The sequence below is a fragment of the Aedes albopictus genome, chromosome 3 (genome assembly GCF_035046485.1).
Source record: "Aedes albopictus strain Foshan chromosome 3, AalbF5, whole genome shotgun sequence".
In the NCBI taxonomy this organism is placed as follows: domain Eukaryota; kingdom Metazoa; phylum Arthropoda; class Insecta; order Diptera; family Culicidae; genus Aedes; species Aedes albopictus.
Genome location: NC_085138.1, coordinates 49,784,301 through 49,809,456, shown reverse-complemented (window position 1 = coordinate 49,809,456; position 25,156 = coordinate 49,784,301). Strand labels below are relative to the sequence as shown.

The 25,156-nt window shown below is 40.1% G+C and overlaps 1 protein-coding gene across 4 annotated transcripts in view; it reads left to right on the top strand.

The window, feature by feature from the left end:
* Positions 1–25,156, top strand: part of LOC109417380 (tyrosine-protein kinase CSK) — a 204,292-nt gene that overhangs the window by 45,601 nt on the left and 133,535 nt on the right. Inside the window, exon 2 of one of the 4 annotated variants that reach the window (XM_029870372.2) lies at positions 7,260–8,459. The exons of 1 other annotated variant lie outside the window; for it this stretch is intronic. In XM_029870372.2, coding sequence (XP_029726232.1) covers positions 7,538–8,459 — 922 coding nt within the window. In that variant the 5' untranslated portion in view covers positions 7,260–7,537. Of the gene's footprint in view, positions 1–7,259; positions 8,460–13,750; positions 14,112–14,251; positions 14,298–25,156 lie in introns of those variants that run through there. 2 more of the 4 variants (XM_062856874.1, XM_062856875.1) reach the window with 2 other exon arrangements.

Sequence of the window (25,156 nt, the reverse complement as noted above, 5' to 3'; positions counted from 1 at the left end):
CTATAAATATCCCCTATCCATGGATCGCATCACCGACCCAACGGTGACTCCCAGATCTTCCATCCTTTCCGTCTAAAAAATACCCCAGTCCGTGCCTGTTGTGGGGACGCAGAGTGCTCTCGGTCTCTAGTAGCAACAACCAGTACACTCTAACATTCCTTTCCCTTCCCAGCTGACTATAAGGACTTGGCCGGCGCCGTTATTGATCAAATATGCATGAGCTGCTAAAATTGCACTTTGAGAATAAGTGGAATGTCCCAGCCTCTTATTCAGTTGGATCTCAGTGCAATTGGTACCAGTTCAGATCAATCACGGAGGAGCAACCATTGACATGTATAGTCAGAATTGATCGTGATCGATCGATCGTTGATCGATAACTTCAATGAATCTTTTTTTTTCTGTTTTAAAGAGATTTTTAGCCCTAGGCTAGTTCATCTCGGGACCCACGCTTTACTTCCCTTCCGAAGGAAGAACCCACATTTTGTGAGTTTGTCGGGAGTGGGATTCGATCCCAGGTCCTCGGCGTGACAGTCAATTGTTCTAACCATCACACCAGGTTTGCTCCACGTTCAATGAATCTTGAGACTTTTTCAGGATGCGAAACATCTAAGAAAGTCAAGAATTTCCTCAAAAACCCCTCGAATATATTCCTATAGATTTCGCGTTATATGTTATTTCTTCAGTAACTCCGGGTATTCCTCCAGCAGTTCTTCTGAATAGTTCCTCTTTCAGGAGTAACTGTGAGTTTTTTTTTTCAGGAGCTACTCCAAGAATTTCCTCAGGAGTTATTCCAAAAAATCTTTTAAAACTAAAGCTTCCACTGAAAACTCTGTAAGAGTTCCTGTTGAAGTTAGAATTTCTTTGAGACCTTTAACAGAAGTTCTGCCAAAAGTTTCTTCGGAAATTCTTAAAGTAGTTACTCCGGGAACTCCTCCAGGGTTCCTTCAGATTTCTTCAGAAATCTTTCCAGGAATTACTTCGGGAATTCGTACATAAAAGTATTCAAAATTCGTGTCTTCATACAAGATTAATTGCAGCGCCATCACTGTTGTGATCAATCTCCACTTTCAGCCACGGGCGTTGAGGAGTTACAATATGCTAGAGTTCCATTCGGGATGGGACGGGATTGTAGGAAAGCCTCGAATTATTTAATCAAGTATCGACTATTATATAATTCGACAGACTTAACGCCGTCGTTTTTCGATTCTCTTTCTCAGCCATTCCATAGAAAAATAATATAGTGCATCTCCGATTGCCGTGGAACTTGGTGGGCTTGTAGTTCTTCGGAAATAATTAGACCTGTATTTTTTTATTTTGTCATTAGGGTGACCAATTTCCATATAGTGTGGTCCAATTGAATTTCATTCAATTTGATCATACCGTTAAAAAGTTATAGCCATATATGTCGCACTATGTCGCAATAAGCAGATGTGGATTTTGGTATAGTGAAATTCAAACTGCTCTTACTTTGAAAGAACTCAACAAAAATGGCGGAAATTGTCACTGTAAACAGTTTAACACAACAATTTTACGCTGTCAAAGTTTTATAAAAATCGGGGCAGTGTTACCAGTTCTACAGTCAAAATAGTGCACGCGGAACTAAAAATGGTCAGAAAGTACCTAAAATTTACCGCTATTGAAATACGACTGTATGGTTGAATCTCTCGATTAACGGCTACGCAGTCTTGGGATTTAAAAAACGAGTTGTTTTATTCACCCGACGTTTCGACACGGGGATAGTGTCTTCCTCAGGGGGAAAATAATTACTATCGTTTTTTGTCAATTGTTTTGTCTAACTGTAACTGTCCTTTTTGTGTCGTTTTTGGTACATGACTTCGAAATCACTTTCAGTTTAACGTTTTTTTTTTTGTGAATAAAACAACTCGTTTTTTAAATCCCAAGACTGCGTAGCCGTTAATCGAGAGACTAAAATTTACCGTGAAGCAATTTGAGCTTTGGATATTTACTAGAAAAAGTACTGAACCGATTTCGATCAAATTTTTACCACTTAATTGATACTATGTTAAGAATATCGAGTGAAATTTTCAAACGTTTTGATGAGGTAACAAAAAAGTTATAGCCTAAGCAATTTTTGAAATGGGTACCCAAATTTTCTAAAATCTCATTTTATGATATCGACAATATCTGCGCTAATACTCAACCGATTTTAACCTTCCGTAACTCGCGCGGTTGACTACCTGCGTCAGCACCACGCTTATGCTGAGTACAAAAAGCGAGATTTTTTCAACGTGTTGTACAAAATACAACAGCGCGATCGCTCAAGGGTTAATGAAAATTTTACACATAATATACTATTCATGGTCAAAAAATTCAACGCAATCAAAAGTTATACAATATTTTCTGTGTGCCTATTTCATCGTGGACACCCTTTATATTAGGGTAAATCACCAATTGTTGCACACCTTAAAAACATGGAGTTAAGCTTTACCTTTTTTATGTTTTTAAGGCAATCATTGGGACAATTCAGCAGTTCCTTCGGGAATCCAGTTTTTCGGGAATTTTTTGGAGCTTCACTGGAAAGCACTACGAGAGAATCTGCGGAAATTTCTTTAGGAGTTTCTCCAAAAAAATCTTTCAAGTATTTACCCAGAAAGTCCATAAGCAGTTCCCCGGAAATCTTCTTAAAATCTACCCGGGCAATTTTCGTAGTATGTTTCCAAGGAATTCTCATCCGAGAATTCTCCAACATTTCCTTCTTGAATTTTCCAAGAGAAAAAAAATCTTCACGCATTTCTTAGAACTCTCGTGAATTCCACCGGTGATTCTTCATTAAGAATTCATCCATGAATTTCTCCGCAATTATCCTGGCATTCCTCCGGAAATTCTCCAAGCATTCTTCCGGGAATTCAAAATAATCGTTTTTTTTTGGTGAAATCTGCTAGAACTTCCTGAGAAATTATCCATTAGTTGATGGACAATTTTACAAGAACTCTTCTGGGAGTTCTATATGACTTCTTCTGGATATTAGCATTAGCTTTAGCATTAAGTGAGTCGCACAAATTCGTAGGTGGTACAGTCCTAGACCGCTGTTATGAGGGTTGCCTCCTTCCCGTCCGAACCAAAGCACAAAGATTTGGGACTAATCTCTGACTCTTAGACAAGACTGACGCAATCCTCCAATGATCGAGAACTGTCCTGGCCACGTCCTTGCGACTGCTGAGGAAAGGGAAAGGATGATTAGTTTTGGACACCAATGAAAGATGTAGACAGCTCTACGATCTCTCAGGCCTAGGTGTCACGGGAACTTGGGTGTTGTTAGTGGAAGGGTAAACTCCAAAGGATACGCTTGGTCAACGTTCAGGCGCACCGTAGTTGGTCTTCTTAGAATCAGTTGTCTGCTCGAATCCTCCTGTTTTCCTCATCATCTTGATGGCATTTGGTTGAATTACTAGATTCTTCGGTTGATAATCTGAAATATAAAAAAATATTAACATCGTAGGTCAAATAAGCTACATATTAGTGATACGCTCGCCACAGTTACATATTTTTACAATTTTTTTTATATCATGCGATAAATTTACCTGAATCCTGTTGAAATAAAATGTTAGTTAGCAGTACATTGAAACAAAATAAACTACAAAACACAAAAAGTGCATCAAACTTTGATCTTGGAATAATTATCAAGATATCAAGATCAAATTTTGATTTGGTAGATCTTACACCGCAACGCATAATTCTAAGGTGATCTACCCACGTTACGGGGGAAATTTTGCTTCCGGGGTAAAATTGATCAGTAAATGAAATGCCTTTGTAAGTGCTGAAAATATGTTTTCCACTTGAATTAATAACCCTAAAATGCGAAAAGCTACGCGAAATTTTTTACAAATTTTCAGAATTTTAAGTTATTTAAGTTTAAAATTTGATAAATCAAAAGAAAACGCCTGAAAGTATGCAATTGACATACTAAATATGTGATTACTTCCGGAAAAGTACAATTTTATGCATAAATTCCAATACTTATATAAGTTTTGATGGCAAAATCGGGTTTAGCGAATAATTGGCAACATTCATTCGAATATTCATTACATGTGCGATACAGCTACGGTAATCAAAGTTTAAAAGTGGCTTTGAAGTTCATCTATCACGCAATTTCGGGAAATATGGTGTGTATTGCAGAAATATGCGACTAATTGACTGTAAAACATGGTAACTCATCATTCAATAACCCTTATGATGGTCATTTTCTACAAATTGTTTTAAGTTTAAAGTGTTATTTAAAAAAATGGCCCTCACGTCGATCAATGTCACCCGAAATCACGGTAATTACTATTACTAATAATTCGCAGATTTGAACTTTCTGCGGTTTGTCAACCACAATCAATCTACCGCAGAGGGAATGCCTATTAATGACATCATAAAAATATCCCTCTCTTCAAAGCATCCGAAATCCAAACGTAAACGAAGCGAGCACGTTGTTTGCATACAAATCGTTCTACTATGCAATATATTTACACGTACGGCCTAATCCGACACTACACTACATAGACATCAATCAGCCACAAGTACACAATGCACGAACGGCAATCCGTAGCCTGTGTGATAATAATTGCAGCTTTTACCAACCCCCCCACAACTTGACAGATGAGCTCAGTTTCGCGTACCTACTTGCAAATCGCAGATGTCGCTACTGTCCTATATGACTTCTTCTGGATATTCTTCATAAATTCTCCTAGGATTTCTCCACGAATTTATGTGCCAATTCTGCTAAGATTCCTCTGGGAATTCTTTAATAATTCTTCAGAAAATTCTCCAAGATTCCATCTGGGAATTCTCTAAGAATTTCTCTGTGAATTCTTGAAGCATTTCTCTGGGAATTCTAAAAAAGCTCGTCCTCCCAATTGTCGTAGGGAAGTTCTTCAAAAGTTACTCCGGCAATACTCAAAAACCGCAACTGTGAATTCTATAATAATTGCTCTGAGAATCCTCCAAGATATTTTGGAATAGAATTTAGATTCTTCAAAAATTCTCTTGCGGATTCTTCAAAAAATCTTTCAGAATCTTTCAAAAATTCCTTCGAAAATGCTCCAAGACTCTATGGGAATTTTCAAAGAGTTTCTCTGAGAATTGTCCAAGCATTTCTCTGGGAATTCTCCAATAGATACTCTGGGAATTTTCTCAAGATTCGTCTGGCAGTTCTATTTATCCACGTATTTCGTTCTGCATGGATTGTTAAGGAGATTGTTCTATCGACATTCTTCAGAAATTCCTTGAATTGCTTGAAGTACTTGAAGTATTTAGTGTAAATGACTTTCAAGCATTCTTTTTTAGAGAACCTTGCAGACTCGAGTTGCTCATACAATGTACATAACATTCTACAACTCTCAAAATCGTAAGTTATGCAAAGATTTTTTCTAGAAACTCCTAAAACAGTTCTAAAATCATTATTAGACCAATTCCTGACTAAGTTCCCGAAGAAATTCTGAAAAGATTCAAAAAAGAATTATTTCACAAACTCTTGAATCAATTTTCGGAATCTTGGAGAAATGTCCGATGCAATTCTTGGAAGAACCCCAGAAGGTAATAGTGGGGGAATTCCCGATGGAACTTCTGTCCTGGAGGTTTGTTGATTCTCGGAGGAACTCCTTAGGGAATTGGGAAAACTCCTGACAAATCCCCTGAAAATTTCTGACGGAATATATTGGGTTTCTCATTAATGTTTAGACTACTGTGATAATTTGAAAACCCACTGAATCATCATTTTCCAGCGATATTTCACACTAATCAAACTTATTTTGTTTGCCTGTTGTGCATCCGACGCCCCTGTCATGAACTCAACCAAACTTGTGTATGCCAGCCGCTGCGAAGTCGTGTGCGAAATTCGACTGTGATAATAATGAATTTCGGCCGAGTCTAAATGGGTGCAAATGTCGCAATAGGTAAGAACTTATAGAAAAATGCCGTTGATACTTTTGAAGAAATTATCGGTGAAAATTTTGGAGATATTTTAGGAGAATTCTAAGAGGACATGCTGCATGTAGGGGAAATTACCTATTCTCGGCCGTTTTGTTCTCTTCGTCTTGGGGGGATTTTTGAAACCAATTGAACTCAGAGTTGGTCTCAAATCCTTCCCAACTAAGCTGAATTACATGGCCAAGTTTCAGGCAATTTGGCTGACAAAAACCCCCCACGACGAAGAGAACAAACCTGCCGATAATACCCTTTGTCACCCTATCTTCAAAAAAACTTCTGAAGGAAGAATTCCTGATGCAATTATAGATCTTGGAAGATATCCCAGTGAAATTCATGGAGGAACTCCCGGTGAAACTTCTTCACGAATTTCCGGATGATCTCGTGGGGAAACTGCTAAAAAAAACTTTTTGGTGAAATTCCTGGAGTAAGTCCTCGAGGAATTGTCTATGCAAAAGGAGGTCTCGGAAGAACTTCTAGTGGACTTCTTGAAAGAACTCTTGTAAGTATTTCAGGAATTTCCTAACAAACTTATAGGTAAGGGAATGTGTGAAGGATCTTCCTCAAGAATTTTTGGAGGAATTGTTAGAATTTCTGTTTGAACTCGTGGAGAAATTTGCAGAATTAGAACTTCTTTTCTTGTTTTTGTTATTACGTTCCTATTGGAAAAGAGGCTGCTTTTAATTATTCAATAAACATTTTCGAAGTTATGAGACACATTTCTGACGAAATTGCAAAAATGTACACACTCAAAACACTTGTCACATCATGTGAAAAAGTTTCTAAAAAAAATCCTTGTTTATACGTACAGGAAAGGCCTTTGGGGCACGTTTTAACATTGAGTTCGTTCATACCTGGAGTTAAGTTTTGTTATAGTTGATTTTTGTTATATTTCTAAGGCGAGTCTACCGTCAGTTTTAGTATTACGCTATTCACTGATTCTAACGCGCATTTTATGCATTGCTATAAACAACAGTAACATCCTATTATATGAGCCAAATCCATCAACATTTTACAGCAGCAACAACCCTATCGTAGCCATATGGTCATCACTCATCACTTTCAAAGATTTCAAGATTTCATGCAGCAGTAATAGTCAGCCATCAAATCCCCATCGCTAACCTTGATCAATAATCATCTTCAAAGATCGTCTTGAGATCAGCGCAGCACTGCAACAGCGGTGGCGTGCAACGTGATCGCTACATTCTTCATCCGCTTCGACGCCCAGATCGCTCGCTCACCCACATCGTATTTTTGCATGCATCCACGTACTGACTGACATATCCCCTGTAATATCGCATACTTCTTCAAGTGCATCATTATCTACATAGGTTTAGGTATACAGCAGTACTGAAGGCGACGAATGGTGAAATATGGCAAACACAAACCGGTCGAGCGGATTATTAGTGCGCCAATTGTGTAAACAACAGTCGTGATGTGATCAGTTTAAACAGTGAAAAAAAAAAACAGTGCGCAGGATCACGTGTACCGTATAGAAGATTCACGTCCATATTCTCGCGTGGAACGAAAATACAACAAACCGATTATTGATGAGTAATCTTCCCCAGAAGGGACAGAACTTGCTCGACGGCGTCGACAGCGGTCTAATATGGTGACGACAATCAAGATCACCTGCGACGGAGTGTTTATCCAGTCCAATTCGTACCTGGCGAACGGCGGACATCACCACAGCCGGCAGCAGTCGGCATCGTCCGAACCGGGTGGTCACTCGTCCGGTAGCAATAGTAGCTCGTTGTCCAGGGTTTTCGGGGGACCGGGAAGTGATCACGGTAGTACTTCTAGTGGGGGTGGTGGTGGCAGTAGTGGCGGGGAGCACGAAGATCATCCAATGAATCGAGGATTCGCCAACGCCGGAAAAGATCGCGTCGATCGGGACGGAAACAATAATCGCGGGTTGGATCCTAGGACGGTTCTCAGTGATAATAACAATAACTTTCAGAAGATCGCGCGAAGACGATATCAATCGGAAGAAGTGCTCTCTCGGGTGCAAAAGTTTAGTGGTAGTTCGGATGGATCCGATACGGTGGATGCTACCGGCTCCGTGTATTACAACAGTAGTGCCGAATCGGATGACCAGTTTACGATCTCGTTTTTGAACACTCGTGGCCAGAACGGAAAAAGTCTACTAAACCAAAAGTTCATAGTGTACAATAGTAAGAAACCAAAACCGTCCAGTATCCTAACGCAAAGTGGTTACCACCATCCCAGCCAGTACCGTCAATTCCTGAACGGACGGCTCAAGCCCGCCTTTTCGACGTCGGTCCTAACCTCCCCGTCATTAGTGGCCGGGAGTAGCCCGGATCGTCCGTCCACCGCTACGCCACCGCCCGGCCTTACGATCGCCAAATCGACTTCGTACCTGCAGCGAACGGTGTCGCCGGCTCCATCCTCATCGGTGCTATCGCTGTCGCCATCCAGTGGATTCGCTTCGGCGTCACCGACGCCCTCGCCGGGATCGCTACCCACGACAGTGACAGCATCGGCCACCTCCAGCTCATCATCCAATCTTGGTCAGTAGGTCTTTGTTTTTTCATTATTTATTTTTTGCACCTAGCGCAATGTTTTGTCTTGGATATTCAAATTAGCATTTAACAATCCGCGCAACATTTTTGCATTAAGGCGAAACTGGAAGCATTTCCTCACTTTTTGGTTTTTGATTTTTTATTAAATAATGAAGCAATAATTTCAAAATCGGTTTTCGTGCACATGTAGAGTATGGGTCGTGGTATCTTCTGATTTTTTTTGTAGTGGAAAATGTTTTTCGTTTTTGCAGAAACCATTTTTGAACAAAATTTCACAAAAAAATGGTTTTCGCAAAAATGGAAAACATTTTCCACCTCAAAAAAATTCAGAAGACACCTTGATCCATACTTTACATGTGTACGAAAACCGATTTTGAAAATATTGCTTTGTTATTTTATAAAAAATCAAAAACCGAAAAAATGAAAAAAATGCTTCCAGTTTCGCCTTAATCCGATAGTCGGGTAGTGTGTGTTGTTAGACTCAATAATTTACCATGCAGGGAGAATAAGCTTAAGCAGTATATTTCAAAATTAAAATATGTTCCCCATTTTTTTTTGTAGAGGGCAGGTAAAATATAATAGAAACAGTGTGAAGTGTCATAATAAGTTATCGGTTAATTGGTTTATCAGTCATTCTCTACTAAAAGTGTATAGGAGTAGAGATCAAAGTGGATAATAAAATGCTATTGATCAAATACACTCCCGATCAAAACTTCAAAACATCAAAAACATGCCATTCGTTAGGCCCATATCCGCGCCAATTTGCGTCCGATTTCAAAACCCTAGATCACATTTAAAAGATAATAGGGGTACTCGGTACGGTACTCACTAAACAGATGAAATTGCTGCGTAAGCCATGATTTTCTGCTTGAAATATTTCAATTCATGATTTTGCGAATGAAATAATCAAAGATTGCCTTGGTGATCGCGACGTTTAATCAGTTTAATCAGTTTACGCTGTTAAGTGAATCCCCCTAATAAATCAAAGAAACTTTGAACATGAATTTTTCAAAAATATTTGTATGTAAATTCAATCCAAAGTTGCCAAATTTTCTAAAAAATGATTATAAACTTACGGCAGTGTCGCTGGAAATTGGGTCGACCAAATTTTAAGATGAGAGCGGTAATCTAATCTATTTTCTATTAGCTTTCAACTCTTTTCACAAAACTTAGCTAAAAAAATCTAGAAAAAAAGTTATTAACTAAATTAACTCTTGATGTCATCGACCAAAAGTCTGGGATCACCCCTAAAAATGATGTATCGGTCAAAAGTTTGGGGTCGCTATCGTAAAACACGGAAAAGTGATTTGTTGATAACTTTGTCATCTTTTATCCAATTTTAATTCTTCTTGGCTTATTTGAAACATAATGAATGGTACGTACTGCATGGACATTGAACCCCACATATTTGTTAAAATTTACATACTAAAACTTAACGTATAATTGCCTCATTTTTTAAATGAGGTGAAATCTTGTTAACATTACATAACATTTTTATATATACAAATCGTTGAATACGATAAATTAAAGACATCAAACGAAAATGTATTCAAACATCTTTGAAATGAGCTAAAAGGAATTAACATAGAACTATAGATGACGAACTCATCATCAAATCACTTTTCCATGTTTAACGAAAGTGACCCCAAACTTTTGGCTGATACATAATATTGAGGGGTGACCCCAAACTTTTGGTCGATTACATCAAGAGTTAATTTACTTAATAACTTTTTTCGTAGATTTTTTAGCCAAGTTCGGTAAAAAGCAGGTGAAAGCTAATAGAAAACAGGTTAATACCATTTTTTTAGAAAATTTGGCAACTTTGGGTTAAGTTTACATATAAATATTTTTGTAAAAGTTTCCCCTAAATCATGTTTAAAGATATTTCGACTTATTATCTTTTGAATGAGACCTAGAGTTTTGAAATCGGATGCAAACTGGTGGAGATATGGGCCTAAAAATATTACATGTTTTCGAGGAGGTGACCCCAAACTTTTGATCGGGAGTATTGTGCATCAAAATGCGTGAAGCTTTTGTCACAATTTATAAAACAAAAATCATGGCAAAATTAATTAGAACACTAAAAAGCATTTTTTAAATGCTCCTTAAGTAATTTTAGAGCTTCTGCTATTGAGCCAACAACCTTTTGTAAACAAACATGTTTCTATCGACTTGAGGCCTTTTGAACTCCACCCAAACACTCCACCACCACAAACAGAAAGCGCAAACATCAAGCTTCCTGGTAATGGTTGTGAGATGCGTGGGTGGATCCCAGAAAGCCCTAAGCCGACATAAACGTGTTTGTTTACGCAATGTTGATGTGGCCTTTTTAATTATTGGTCTTGAATTTGATAGCCAGCTACAACTGTATTTAGGTTGAGAATTCTCATAAAGGAAACCTCAAGGAGCTGTCTAACTAACAATGATTATTTTACTGATAATTCTCCAGGAATTCATCTGGGTATTCTCCAAAAGTTCTGGCAATCGTTCATCAATTTCTGTTAGAATTTTCCAAGAATTATTTAAGAATGTCTGCAAGAGTTATTGTGTGCATTCTTTAATATTTTTTTCTGGTTCTTCTCCATAGAATTATTCGTGAAACTATCAGAAAATTCCACCACGATTTTTCTAAAAAAAATCTACCAGAAATCTTCCCAGAGTCCGCTAAGAATACTTCCGGGAATTTCCCAACAAAATTCACCAAAAACTCCTTCGAGAATTCCTCCATGAATTATCCCGAGAATCCTCCAAAAGATTGCCAGGGAAATTCTCTAAAAAATCATACAAGAATCCCTCCGGGAATTTTCCGATAATTCGCCGAAGATTCTTTAAGAATTGTCCCGGAATATCTCTAAGAATTTCTTCGGAAATTCTGTTAGATTCCATTAGAAAATCCTCCATGAATTTCCTTGGGTCCTTCTCTAAGAACGCGTCCAAGGATTTATTTTCCAAAAACTCATCTGAGAATTATCCAACTCTTCCTGCTTGAATTCTCCAAGAGTTCCTACGAACATCCTTCAAGAATTTTCTGGAGCTCTTCGTGAATTCCATCGTGGATTCTTGAAAAATTATCCAGGAGCTGCTACGCAATTCTTCAAGAATTCTTTCGAAACTTCTCCAAGCACCTTCCGGAAATTCGAAAATCTACAGATAGTCTTTTTTTCGGGAATTTTGCAAGAATTTCTTGAGGAATTCTTCATGAGTTCATGTAGAATTTTACAAGAGCTTCTATATGAATTCCTCTGGGAATTATTCATATATTCTCCAAGGAGTTCTGCATGAAGTCCTCCGACAATTTAGTAGGGATTCCTCTGGATTTTCTTCAAAAAATCCTTTGATAGTTCTCCAAGACTCTCTCTGGGAATTCTCTATGAGTTTCTCTGAGAAAGTCAGCAAAAGCTTCTCTGGGCATTCCGCCAATATTCGCCTGGAAGTTCTCCAAAAGTTTCTCCGGAAATTCCGGCAAAACGCATTAAGGATACCTGTAAGATTTTCACTGGATGTATTCATGCAAAAATTCTCCAAAAAGGCTCTCGGGAGTTCCTTAAGAATTCTTTGGAAATTTGCCAAAAAAAATCCTGGAATGTCCTCTAGAATTTTCCTTGGTATTTCCAAGAAATCCACCAAAAAGGGACCCCGGAACGTCTCCGCGAATGGCTTAGAACTTCTGCAGGAATAATTTTAAAAAATCCACTAATACATCCAGAATACGTCCGGAATTTCTCCAAGATACTCTGGAATTTCTCCAGAATTCACCTTGAAGCTCTTCATTGAAAAATTCTTTCGGAAATTCCCCAGGAATGCCTCATGTGTTTCCATGACAGCTTTTCATAAATTATCTCGGATTTTCTCCACTAAGCTCCAGGAAATTTTTGAAGAATTTCTCCGGCTACACTTCAACAATTCCTTCGGACATTCTTCAAAATTTCTGTTCCACCGCTTTTTAATAAAAACTCCAGGCAATTTCACGAAACATTCTCTGATACTTTTTCTCCGAGAATCCATAAAATCTCACGGAAACTCTTCAATAACTTAAGTGAAAATTCTACAAGAGTATTTTCTGGAATTCTTCAGGAATTCAGAATCTTCGGAATATCTTCATAAATTACTCCTAGAGTTTTCCAAGGTTTTTGTCGCTATTTTCCAATAATTACTTTGGAATTTCTCTTAGAATAACTTTTAAAAAGTTATAGAAATTCCTTTAGGTGTTTTTTGAAAATTATTTTGGGAATTTTCCTAAAATTCTATCGGGGTCTCACCAATTTTGTATTCGAAAAATCCGCAAAAACTTTTTTTTTCTTGAAATTTATGAAGTCATGGCTAGTCATGAAACTTCTTCTTCTTCTCTATGGCTCTACGTCCCCACTGGGACTTGGCCTGTCTCGCTTCAACTTAGTGTACTTTGAGCACTTCCACAGTTATTAATTGAAGGGCTTTTCTTTGCCTGCCATTGCATGAATTTGTATATTGTGAGGCAAGTAACAATGATAAACTATGCCCAGGGAGTCGAGAAAATTTTCCCGACCGGAACGAAAATTGAATCCGCCGTCTCCGGATTGGCGATCCATAGCCTTAACCACTAGGCTAACTGGAGACCCCGGCTAGTCATGGAAGTATGGCTGAACAAAATCTAGGAGTAATTCTCGAAAGTAGACATCTATGAACGTTGGTAGAGGTGTAGCCAATGCAATGGTTTTACTAGTAAACCTTCCTACCGAGATTCCGGAAACATTTTCAGTTGGGGAAAGAAATTCAGAAACTCTAAACATTTTCAGCAGGACGTGTGTGTCTATTGTCTGGCATAATTTCTGTAGTTTTGTTATAAAATTAATCCATACATAAATTATAAATTAGCAGGAGGAAGTTAAGAAAATAATGAAAGAACACGGTGAAGAGAATCGCAAGCGAGAGACTGTATTGAATAGCAAAATCACAACGACTATTTTCTTACCTAATAAAAACTCTTACCGTAAAAAATGAGCCATCCTAGGGTACACAGATAGCACTACAGATATGCCAGCATTACTACTGCATTCCATTCGATGCGTTTTGTCTTACGAAAGTAAATCGTCATAGGCATGGCCTATCGAGCAGACAATCTTCTGAGAATTCTTGTGAATCTGAGCGTTCTAATTGCGCAGTTATATAGCAGGGTAGATGAACTAGTTTCGAGCATTGCTTTTTATCATTAACGAAGGAACACATAAAAAGTAAAGCTGAAGCCTTTCATTTACCATATTGTGAACTCCCAATTTTCTGTTTTTTTTAACTTTCATTGGGGTGACCAACACTAATGCAAGCACCCTAATTCTGGTGCTGGTGCACTAGACATACTAAAACCATTTTAATAGACTACGTTCAGCTCAGTCACACAGTGAGTGAGCGCGCACAAAACAGCTTCCGCGTTGATCGGTAAATAAGTTCTTATTCTTGTGCCCAACCCGACCCAGACCAGGCCAGACAAACAGACGTGCCTACGTACATAAGCATCAGCCAGTGCAGTGACTCAACGGTCATGTTTCTCCCAGCAGCAGTGAATTACGACCGACCGGGATGGATTGATGCCGTCGAGCCGGACGACCAGCAAATGGGAGGAAACCGGGAGTTTATTAGTTTTTCCTATGGTCCGATGGATGTCGGGTAAATGCTGAGTTAGTAATGAACTCGATCCCAGTTGTTTCGGGGAAATTGTAGTTTTATTGGGAAATTTATGCCAGCCCTTGTTTGCAAGGAAGAACGAGTAAACAAATTTGCAGGCGCGCTCCGTATGACCCGGAGATTAGCAACAATGGGTAATGGATAGCCATACTTTTACCGAGTTTCATGGTGAGATTATCATTTAATGCAAATTTTCGGGTTGCTTGCTTTCCATCGTTTTCTCTTTTATGGTAACAGGCGGTAATTGCAGATTAGGTATGGTTGTGAAATGAGCAATGCTGCGTTTATGTCAGATCTTGGCAGGTGTATCTCGAAAGGCATCTTCATTGGGATATTTTGTTTTTAATTATAGTAATGATAGGTAGTAGCGTCAGACATAGATAAGCTTTATCTAACAAAGAGCCGAAAGACGTTTCGCCAAATGACAAATTACGAAATGGACAAGTTTTCATAATGACACCATTTTACTACTTTGAGATTTATTTATTTATTTATTCATTATTACTGTCAACAGGTAAAATACACACCCCAATGACAAATACTTAATATTTAACTACTTAAAACTAACATAAAATCTTCTTAAATCTACTCTTATTAACTGCACGGGAAACATGAAAATCAAAAACCTCATAACATCTATTGAAAACACTGCACATACTTTGAAACGGTTCGTTAACAGCATAGTTGGTTCTAGAGTAATTCAAACTTAAAAATGAGTGCGACCGTAGATTACGTCTGCGAGTATTTATTTTAATTTTCCCAAGTAACTCAGGACAGTCGATATTATTCTGCAAGAGATCACCGATGAAACATGATTTGGCAACATTTCTCCTTGCTTGAAGAAGTTCCAGGTTAATGAGCCGACAACGGTCTTCATAGCTGGGCAAGTTAAAAGGATCTCTCCAGTAAAGAAATCGGAGGGCGAATCGAACGAATTTGCGCTGTATTCCTTCGATTCGTTGGATATCAGTCATGTAGTACGGTGCCCAAACTACAGAAGAGTATTCTAAAATAGGACGAACCAATGAGCAATACAATGCTTTCAAGCAATAAACATCCTTGAATTTTTTTGCGAAGCGAAAAATGAACCCTAATTGAGAGGAAGCCTTGGACACAATATACGACACGTGATGTTTGAAGGACAGTTTGCTGTCTAGCATAACTCCCAAATCTTTAACTGAAGTCTCACGCTTTAAGGCTCAAATTAGAATTGCATATTATTCAAAACTGAAAAAGCACTTTTCTCCAGAATGACGAAAAGGTGAACAAAACCAGCGTGTCCAATTGTCATAATTGACTAAATAAACAATCGGACATTCTTATTTTCTTCGATTTGTGGATAATTTTGGGAAAAAGTGCTTTTTTAGTTCTGGAACATTTGCCATTGTCAATTGAGCCTTAAGCTAGTATTATCTAAGTGGTAGTTGTGTTGATACGGCAAATGCTTTCGACCAAAAGAAATAACCGAACATTTCGAAGCATTCAATAGCATCCGATTACGATGGCACCAATCAGCAAAAGTCTGAAGTTCCTGCTGCAGGAAAGATGTATCATTTGGAGTTTTAATAACCTGGTAAAGCTTCAGATCATCAGCGTACGATAATGTTAAACATTTCAGGATAAAATTGACATCGTTCATGTACATCAAAAACAAAAACGGTCCAAGATGGCTTCCTTGTGGGACACCAGAAGTGACCAAAAATGGCAGTGATACATGATCACCAATTTTACCTGACATACTACGACCAGTCAGATAAGAGCGAAGCCAGTTGAGTGAATTGCCATCGAAACCCAATTTTTCAAATTTGGCATGGTTCATTTTGTCGAATGCCGCGGAAAGGTCTGTGTAAACAGCGTCCACTTGATGACCCTTTTCCATCTCACGGAGGATGAATGAAGTGAACGTTGCCAGATTGGAAGATGTTGATCGCTTGGGCATGAATCCGTGTTGGTTCTTCGAAATATAATGTGCACACTCATGAAACAACTTATCGAGGACAATTAGCTCAAACAACTTGGAGATGGCGCTCAGCGAGGCAATACCACGGTAATTAGCTACGTTCGTTCTGCAGCCTTTCTTGTATACGGGAAATACGAAGGAGTCTTTCCAGCAGGCCGGAAATTCCCCAGTAGTTAGCGACTTGTTGAAAATTCCGGCAAGAGGTGTCGCCAAAGAAGTAGCACATCTTTTAAGTAGAAGAGATGGAATACAATCCGGACCACATCCTGTCGATGACTTCAATTTTCTCGAAGCACAGATGACTGTATCGGAAGTAATGGAGACCTGGAAACCTGGATTAGGCAGGCGCGGGATGGTGGAAGTTGTAGTGTTGATATCCTCGGCAGTAAGTACTTCGTCGGTGAACACGCTTCGAAACTGGGTACGGAACATATCTGCTATTTCTGTCGTAGAACACACATCCACACCTACTCCAATGGACATCGATGCCGGTAGACCTGTTTGATTCCGCTGATCATTCACGTAACGCCAAAAACTCTTAGGGTCTGACTTGAGGCGGCTTTGAATCTGGATTTGTTGTGCGTTGTACAGATGATCATTGAGCCTAGAATACGCTTCGTTGGCGTCAGAGTACGCGATTCTAGTTGTGTCAGAACGGTATTTACCTTGCTTTCTAAGCGCTGCCCTCTTAAGTCGCTTAAGGTGTTTAAGTTGCGAGTTTGACCAGGTGGGTTTCATTGGCTCAGTTCGAGTTCGAAGCGGCACATACTGTTGAATAGCATAGAGAAGAATACTAGATAATGACGAAGCAGCATGATTTACATCGTCATCGTGAAGCAACTCGGTCCAATCAACACCTTGAAGAAAGGTATTCATGCCAACAAAGTCTGCCTTACGAAAATCATAGAAAACGCTCTCTGTGGTGTCGTTGAACTGAAGCAAGGTTTTGTTTTCCACAGTAATAAGCAGAGCTGGGTGATGCCGGCAGTCTTTAACTAAGGCAGATGGCGCTCGTAAGACGGCGCAATGTTGTGACAAATCTTCGCTGATAAAACACAAATCAAGAGTCCTTCCGTTATCGTTTTTGATTGAGTTGAGCTGCTTCAGCCCAGCGGTGGAGTACGCGTCCAGCAGGTTTCGTGAAGTGAGCGACATGGACGAGTGCGCAGGGTTGGGGAAGTAGGTTTCCATTGAATCTTGTTGCCAGATGATCCCACTGAGATTGAAATCACCAAGAATGAGTAGGTCGTCCTTAACGTCCATTTGGGAAACGATCCAATCCAGAGAACCAATATGTTTAGAGATTACGACATCGTTGGTCACCATGTCAGGCGGAGTGTATACCACACAAACAAAGATGGTATTGACTTGGGTGGTTATCGCTACCCACAGATGCTCAACCACAGAACACTCAGGAGGCTTTAGGATGCGCGATTTGAAGCGGGAACGAATGGCAAGCAAGACACCGCCGCCGGAGTTCTTGCGACTGTTTAAAGATGATCGATCTTGACGATAGACAGAATAAGTGCTATCAAACAGTTGATTTGATGGAGTATTCTCATTCAGCCACGTTTCGGTGAATACATAAACATCGTAACTTGCGTCACTGCATGCGAGCTTGTAGTCTATTATACTGGTGTTAATGCCTCCAACATTCTGGTAATAGACCAGAATTGACGATGTGACAGGTGGGGTGGCAAGACTGGTGAACGAAGTCTGCATGGCGTGTTCTGGAAGAGCGGTAGACCTAACAGAAGATATACTGTTCGGATGGTGGAAAAACTTGCCTGCTGGAAGGGTTTGGAAGACCCCTTCTCCTTGCTCATACACAGGACCGGGATGGCTGCAGGTCGCTGGCAGGAGTGGCTCGACTGTGATGAGGGGATTGAGGTCTTCCATGGAGCGAGCAGGCGTGCATCCCGGTGCCGGAACATCAGTGGTGCCGGAAACACGATAGGGGCTACGGACAGGAACAGCATCAGAGCATACAGAGGTTTTGTATTGAGGGTACTTGCCTGGTTGCACAGGCTGGAAGACCCCACGGCCGGACCCAAACACAGGACCGGGGCGACTGTAGAACGCAGGCTGGATAAGCTCGACTGTGTTGGGGGGCTCTGGGGCTTCCACTGTACTTAATTGTTTGCGTCCCGGGTGTTGATACGTATTGGCCGCTTTAGTGACTTCAGTGGATATTGGAGGAATCAGTTCGGGGGAGCTGTGGTGTGGAACGACTTCAGAGCGGATACATTTCATATTGAGTGGGTACTTGCCTGGTTGCACAGGCTGGAAGACCCCACTGCCGGTCCCAAACACAGGACCAGGACGACTGTAGAACGCAGGCTGGATAAGCTCGACTGTGTTGGGGGGCTTAGGGGCTTCCACTGTGCTTAATCGTTTGCGTCCCGGGTGTTGATTGGTATTGGCGGATGTAGTTATTTCCGTGGATGCTGGAGAAATCATTGGGTATTCGGAAGGCGTGTGGCTGAACCGTTTTTTGGATTAAGCTCGAAAGGGCGAACAGTAATTCCATCTGGCCAATACCAGGCGTCGCCGACGACTCGTGAGATATCGTGTTTCCTAATATATTGTTCGAATTTTGACAATTTTCACATATATTTTAAACCTGTTCACTTTGAAACTTTTTTTTCTGCTTCTCCTTCTTCTTCTTCTTCATGGCTCTACGTTCCCACTGGGACTTGGCCTGCCACGCTTCTACTTAGTGATCTTTGAGCACTTCCACAGTTATTAATTGAAGGGCTTTCTTTGCCTGCCATTGCATGAATTTGTATATTGTGAGACAAGTACAATGATACACTATGCCCAGGGAGTCGAGAAAATTTCCCCGACCGAACATTTTTACAGAAATGCTTTGAAAGATCGTTAGAATATAGTTAGAACAATATTCTACAACTTTGCCGAACACACTAGGGTATTAGAATTGCGTATTTCAAAGTTATTCAGCAAAATCACGAAAAACACAACGTTTTTATGAATTTACATATTTAAGTCATGCATATTTACATTTTTTACGTAGCTAATTCAATTAGATATTATTCCTATGTGTATGCATAATTTTTGTGTAAGAATTCGTTTTCATTGACTAATTATCAAAAGTTTGCCAAGTTGTTACTAAAAATCGGACAGAGTTGCCAGCACGAATCAAAACAAAGTTACCCATGATTAAGGTGAACCATCAGATAATACAAATATGGCTGCCACAATGGCCGGCTTGATCCCCTACAAGTGAGAAAAGCCAAGATAAACAAATGAAGCTTGGTTCTATGGCACGTTCGTCATTCGTGTCTCACAATTTTTGTATGCAAAATCGATTTTTTTTATCTGTATTAACGAGATTTTTAGCCCTGGGCTAGTTCATCTCGGGACCCACACTTTACTTCCCTTCCGAAGGAAGGGCCGTTAGTCGATATCCAAGTTTCCATATTTACTATATGTGTAAGGCAAATTTATGTTACGTGTCATGCAATCACACTGACTCATATTGAATTAGATTATGTATAATGGAAGCATACTTGAATTATTTGATTTATATGACGTCATGCGAACTTCAGCTACATTCCACTAAATTTACACATTTCTTGCCAACTGTATAATGTCAACCAAAAAAAAAACGATTATGCAGAAAAACTGGTTTACATTCAATAGCACTCATCAAAGATTTTTTAGCAGCCCAACCCCTCACGATTCAATCAAACTGTCTATTATCAACTGAACCATATCATTAAAACATAACAAAAGAGTAGCATTTGATGGGAAACGTCAACATTGCACAACATGAAATAAATGTGCAGAGTAGAAATTCACACATATATACATATTACTAATGTCTGCATCACATTATATTGGTTTCTGCTAAAATTTCTCGGTCGAACATATCTCGGTAATCTGAGATTCGGACGTCACCAACACTAGCCGCAAACAAAAAATACAAATTTTCCGGGTTGCATATTTTTCTCTCTGTCAATTATATCAGAGCTTGATACGACCACCAATTTCCATACGCTGTCGTCCATATATGCAGCAGCCATCGTTCAGAGGAGCAACGAAGCACAATCCTACCTTTTCTGTTTCTTTCGTTAAGTTTCCATTCAGTCAGGTTGGTCGTTTGCTCTTTTGCATCTCTTTCCCTATTTGTGTGCTGATTATCGTTACAGCATACTTACTACAGACATGCAGGAAAGATTCCGCTAAACAAAAGTGAAACACCATCATACGTACGACGAAGCTACCTTTGGTGCACTTTTCCTTTTGGAACCACTGTTGCTTTCTTCTCTATCCAGCCAAAGCTAAGTCTCTAGAGTGGGAAGAAGGTTTATAAGAAAGGGGAGCTCATTGCCTGGGAGTACATAAATACACCAACTATGATAGCGATCACCCTTTCGAAGAAATCAGACACCGGAACCGGACCTGGAAACTATGAAAGACCTAACTGGATTGTTGGTAAACACAAAAGATGTCTGCTCGAAAGAAAACTTCAACTTTTGTTAGTAGTTGCAGTTAATTATTTCAATTTGATTCATGCATGATATCGAGATAACTATCGAGTTGATGAAAGCGACAATTTACATGCAAATGTCGTCTTCTTTAAGGGGAACAATCCAGCTGGCAGCTAGAGCATCTCTTTTAGTAACACGGAGCGTAATTGCGTTGGAATACAACGAAACTACAATTTGCTATGAATTTTATGATAATAAACTTCACTTTTAAACTTTAAACTTCTTCATGATTTCACCACTATTGACTTGAATGATTCGTTTATATTTTCTATATTATTGTAAAAATTGTTAGATTTGAGTGAAATCCCGAACACTCAACAAAAAATCGAAGCCGAAGATTTAGTAATTCCAATGTATGTTCTATTCAACATGTAAATAAACAGCGCTTCAATTTTCTGTTTGGGTAGGATGAAAATGGAAGCCACATGCTTAATAAGGGAACCAATACCCTATATACAACTTTGCAGTTTTGTATGGTAAAAGAAAAAGTTTACAATTATTGACCTCTACTGTATGTGACCTCGTGGCGTCGACTGTTAATGTTCACAAAATTTGTACCAGTACGTAGCTCTAAATTGAACACCAGATCGGTCCAACTGTAACCAATAAACACCCGAGCAAACGTCCCTCCAGGTAATGGACAAAAAAATACTAACGAACTGCGCACAAACAGTACGGCGGCGATGATGAGGGTTCACTTGGAGGAACTGAAATGACTGACAGCTCAATACGTCGATGGCAGGTTGGAATTGTTTGGTTTTCCCCCTTGCTGCTGCTGCTGCGCTGCCCCAACTTCCTTTCGGACTGGCGGGCTTCTTATATTAGCGCTCGAAGAGCTGAGCGACGCAAAACTGACACAAAGTGACAAATGAATGAATTTTTTGGCCTGGGCGGCTACGGTGTGCGGTACGGAAAGGACGTGAACAATAGTCTCAGTCTGTTTTTTTTTTTGGATTGTGAACAGCTTGGGTTGGTCCCGAGCCGCCACTTATGGGCATTGTATTTGGATATGGATCACTTGAAAATAAATTTATTTACTTTGGCGTGCCCAAACTGGCCACTTTGAACTCGAAGGCATTTGTCTGGCGATATGGTTGGGTACTTGCTTCAGGCAGTTGATTAACAAGATCTATTCTAGGGTCTCCAGTTAGCCTAGTGGTTAAGGCTATGGATCGCCAATCCAGAGACGGCTGGTTCGATTCCCGTTCCGGTCGGGAAAACTTTCTCGACTCCCTGGGCATAGTATATCATTGTACTTGCCACACAATGTACAAATTCATGCAATGGCAGGCAAAGAAAGCCCTTCAATTAATAACTGTGGAAGTGCTCTAAGAACACTAAGTTGAAGAGAGGCAGGCCAAGTTCCAATGCGAACGTCGATGAACGTTGATGAAAAATTCACTAAAACTTGTTCGCTTAGTGAAAAATAGATAAAAAAAAAGTTCATATCAAATCTCATTTTCCAACTCCTAGAACCTAGAATTAATAATTACACAATTTATTTAGTCCAAGAGTGCTCATTGCTCAAGTGCTGGATTGAAAATTTTCTTTTAGCAACCCTCTTTAGAAACATGCCCGTGCAGCCTCCGGCTTAGAATAGAACTACGAAAACGAAACCCCTATTCCGGGGTAAAAGACCACCAAACAGGGAACCCCAATTTAAGGTGTGAAGCGACCCGTGCTGATGGATGAATGGTTGGGGGAGTTTAAAAATGCACGATCTTTAAGGTGAAACATCAAGAAATCCCATTGCAATTTTGCATACAAACTTTAGAGGCACAAATCTGACGAACGAAGCATCAAACCAAGCCGCACTTGTTTATCCTGGCTTTGCTCACTTGCAAAAAGAGACAGCTTTTCCAATTCTAGAGTATTTGTTTACGAATTTTCAAGATTGGTGCTCTTGAAAACGTGAGTAGGTGATTAAGTCGGCCATTGTGGCAGCCATGTTTGTGTTCTCTGAAGTTTCTCCTTAAAGGAGCTCGTAGCGTTTCGGATTACCCTACGGTGAAGAATCTACCAATCCGAACCCTATCGACATCCGGATTGTCAAGCTGGGGTAATGTGTTTTGGACCAAACTTTTGGTAATAAGGATTCATGATACAAAGTCCTTGTTACTGGGGAAAGTTTCTAAAATTGCATTTATTCTTCCTTGCTGACAGCTGAATACTCGGACTTTGCCTACACTTGATTTTAGGAAAACAAACATGCTTTACGTATCAAATTGCGAACTAACTTTTTGTGAACTGATAAGTACTGGTAGCTCAAGGACTCACGTGAATTCTAATCAATCATTTTCCACAGACACCGCCTACTTTGAAAAATCATAACTCAAGAACGAAGCATCGTAGACACGAGACACGATAGTACGATGCTTCGTTCTTTAGTTATGATTTTTTAAAGTAGGTGGTGTCTGTGGAAAAAAGTTGTTTTCCGGAAAATTAGGCGACCCTGATTTTTTTATCAATTCAGTTCTTGTTCATATATATATGAACCCTACCTGTGAAAAAAAATCATTAAATTCTGAGAACCTTCGTACCGTAGGGTGGCGAACCACTTGGGCAGCGGCCGGTATTTTGGGCAGTCTTCGCTATAACACAGTCAATTCCAAACCAATTGACTTGAAATTTTGTACAATGCTAGATACTATACGTATCTCATCGCGTTCCAAAAATTGTGTGAATTGGTTCAGAATTGGCTGAGTTATAGCAGAAAAGTGCCCAAAATAGGACCCCTGCCGAGATGGTTCCACTCCCTATCGTTGTACGGCAATAAAAAAATCCCAACATCAACATTTCTCTTCTTTCTCCAACAACGCTACAGCCGACCGTCTCTATATTGCTAACAAACCCAGTCGCGGTGAATGTATTGAAAATGGTGGCACCTCCCACCACACGTTTTCTTTGCAAATCTCCTGAGCAGCCCAACGTATGTTACCAGTCGTTCCGATGCAGAACTATGTCACTCACTGCTGGATAAACACGAGTGGGACGATTTTCACGAAGTCCGTTCAGCTGCTTGGTTTCGCCGATGATATTGATATTATTGCTCGTAAATTTGAGACGATGGCGGAAACGTACATCCGACTAAAGAGTGAAGCCAGGCGTATCGGATTAGTCATTAATGTGTCGAAGACGAAGTACATGATGGCAAAGGGCTCCAGGGAGGAATCACCGCGCCCGCCACCCCGAATTCATATCGACGGTGATGAAATCGAGGCGGTTGAAGAATTCGTGTACTTGGGCTCACTGGTGACCGACGACAACGACACCAGCAGAGAAATTCAGAGGCGCATTGTGGCAGGAAATCGTGCCTACTTTGGACTCCGCAGAACTCTACGATCGAATAAAGTTCGCCGTAACACGAAGTTAACCATCTACAAAACGTTGATTAGACCGGTCGTCCTCTATGGGCACGAAACATGGACCCTACGTGCAGAGGACCAACGCGCCCTTGGAGTTTTCGAACGGAAGGTGTTGCGTACCATCTACGGCGGAGTGCAGATGGAAGACGGGACTTGGAGAAGGCGAATGAACCACGAGCTGCATCAGCTGCTGAGAGAACCAACCATCGTCCATACCGCGAAAATCGGGAGGCTACGGTGGGCGGGTCACGTCATCAGGATGTCGGATAGCAACCCGACCAAAATGGTTCTCGAGAGTCATCCGACCGGTACAAGAAGACGTGGAGCGCAGCGAGCTAGGTGGGTCGACCAAGTGGAGGACGATCTGCGGACCCTACGCAGAGTGCGGAACTGGAGACAAACATCCATGGACCGAGTGGAATGGAGGCGGCTACTATGTACAGCAGAGGCCACCCCGGCCTTAGCCTGACCGATCTGATCTATCTGCTGGATGACTGTCATCTAAATGCGGTTAAAGCTTTGTTTTTCATCTTGTGGTTGAGACAATCGCTGCTGTTGAATGGGGTTGACTGTCTTGAACGAGGGTTAGCTTAAGTGACTTTGGCGTGATTTGATTCTATATTGATGGACTGTGTTTATGTTTTGAAGTGATGGCTAAAGCGAGTGCCGTTCGACATTATCCATCCTGAAATTGCACTACTCTGGTGCAACTTATTAACTTACAAGTGCCCCTGCAGCCAACTGTTTCGCGTTGTTTCTTGATTTCGTTATAGGGTAGAAACACTAGAACTCGCCTCCTTAAAATTCTGCTGTAATCTTCGCCACTTCATACTTAAAAAATGAAAATTGTATGGAGGGTGCGAAGACTAGAGCAGTGGTGAAGTCTAATGCTTTTACCCTACTTGAAGGCATTTATTTGATAACTAATAAAGCTATATTTTATATATTATAAAAGATGTGGTTTACAACGTGCATCAGTAATATTATGCATAGAAGCATCAGGTATTTTTTGATGTTACTCTGTTTTAAGAAGCACAAGGAAATCAAATATCACTAAACAGGGAAGCGGAGATGCCATATTTATCTGTATTATGCAGATTTTCGAGCATTCGTACAGATTTTTTGTGCATGTAGAGTTGTTTTTTTTTTTGTATGAGATACATATTTTTCATACATATTTTGTTGGGA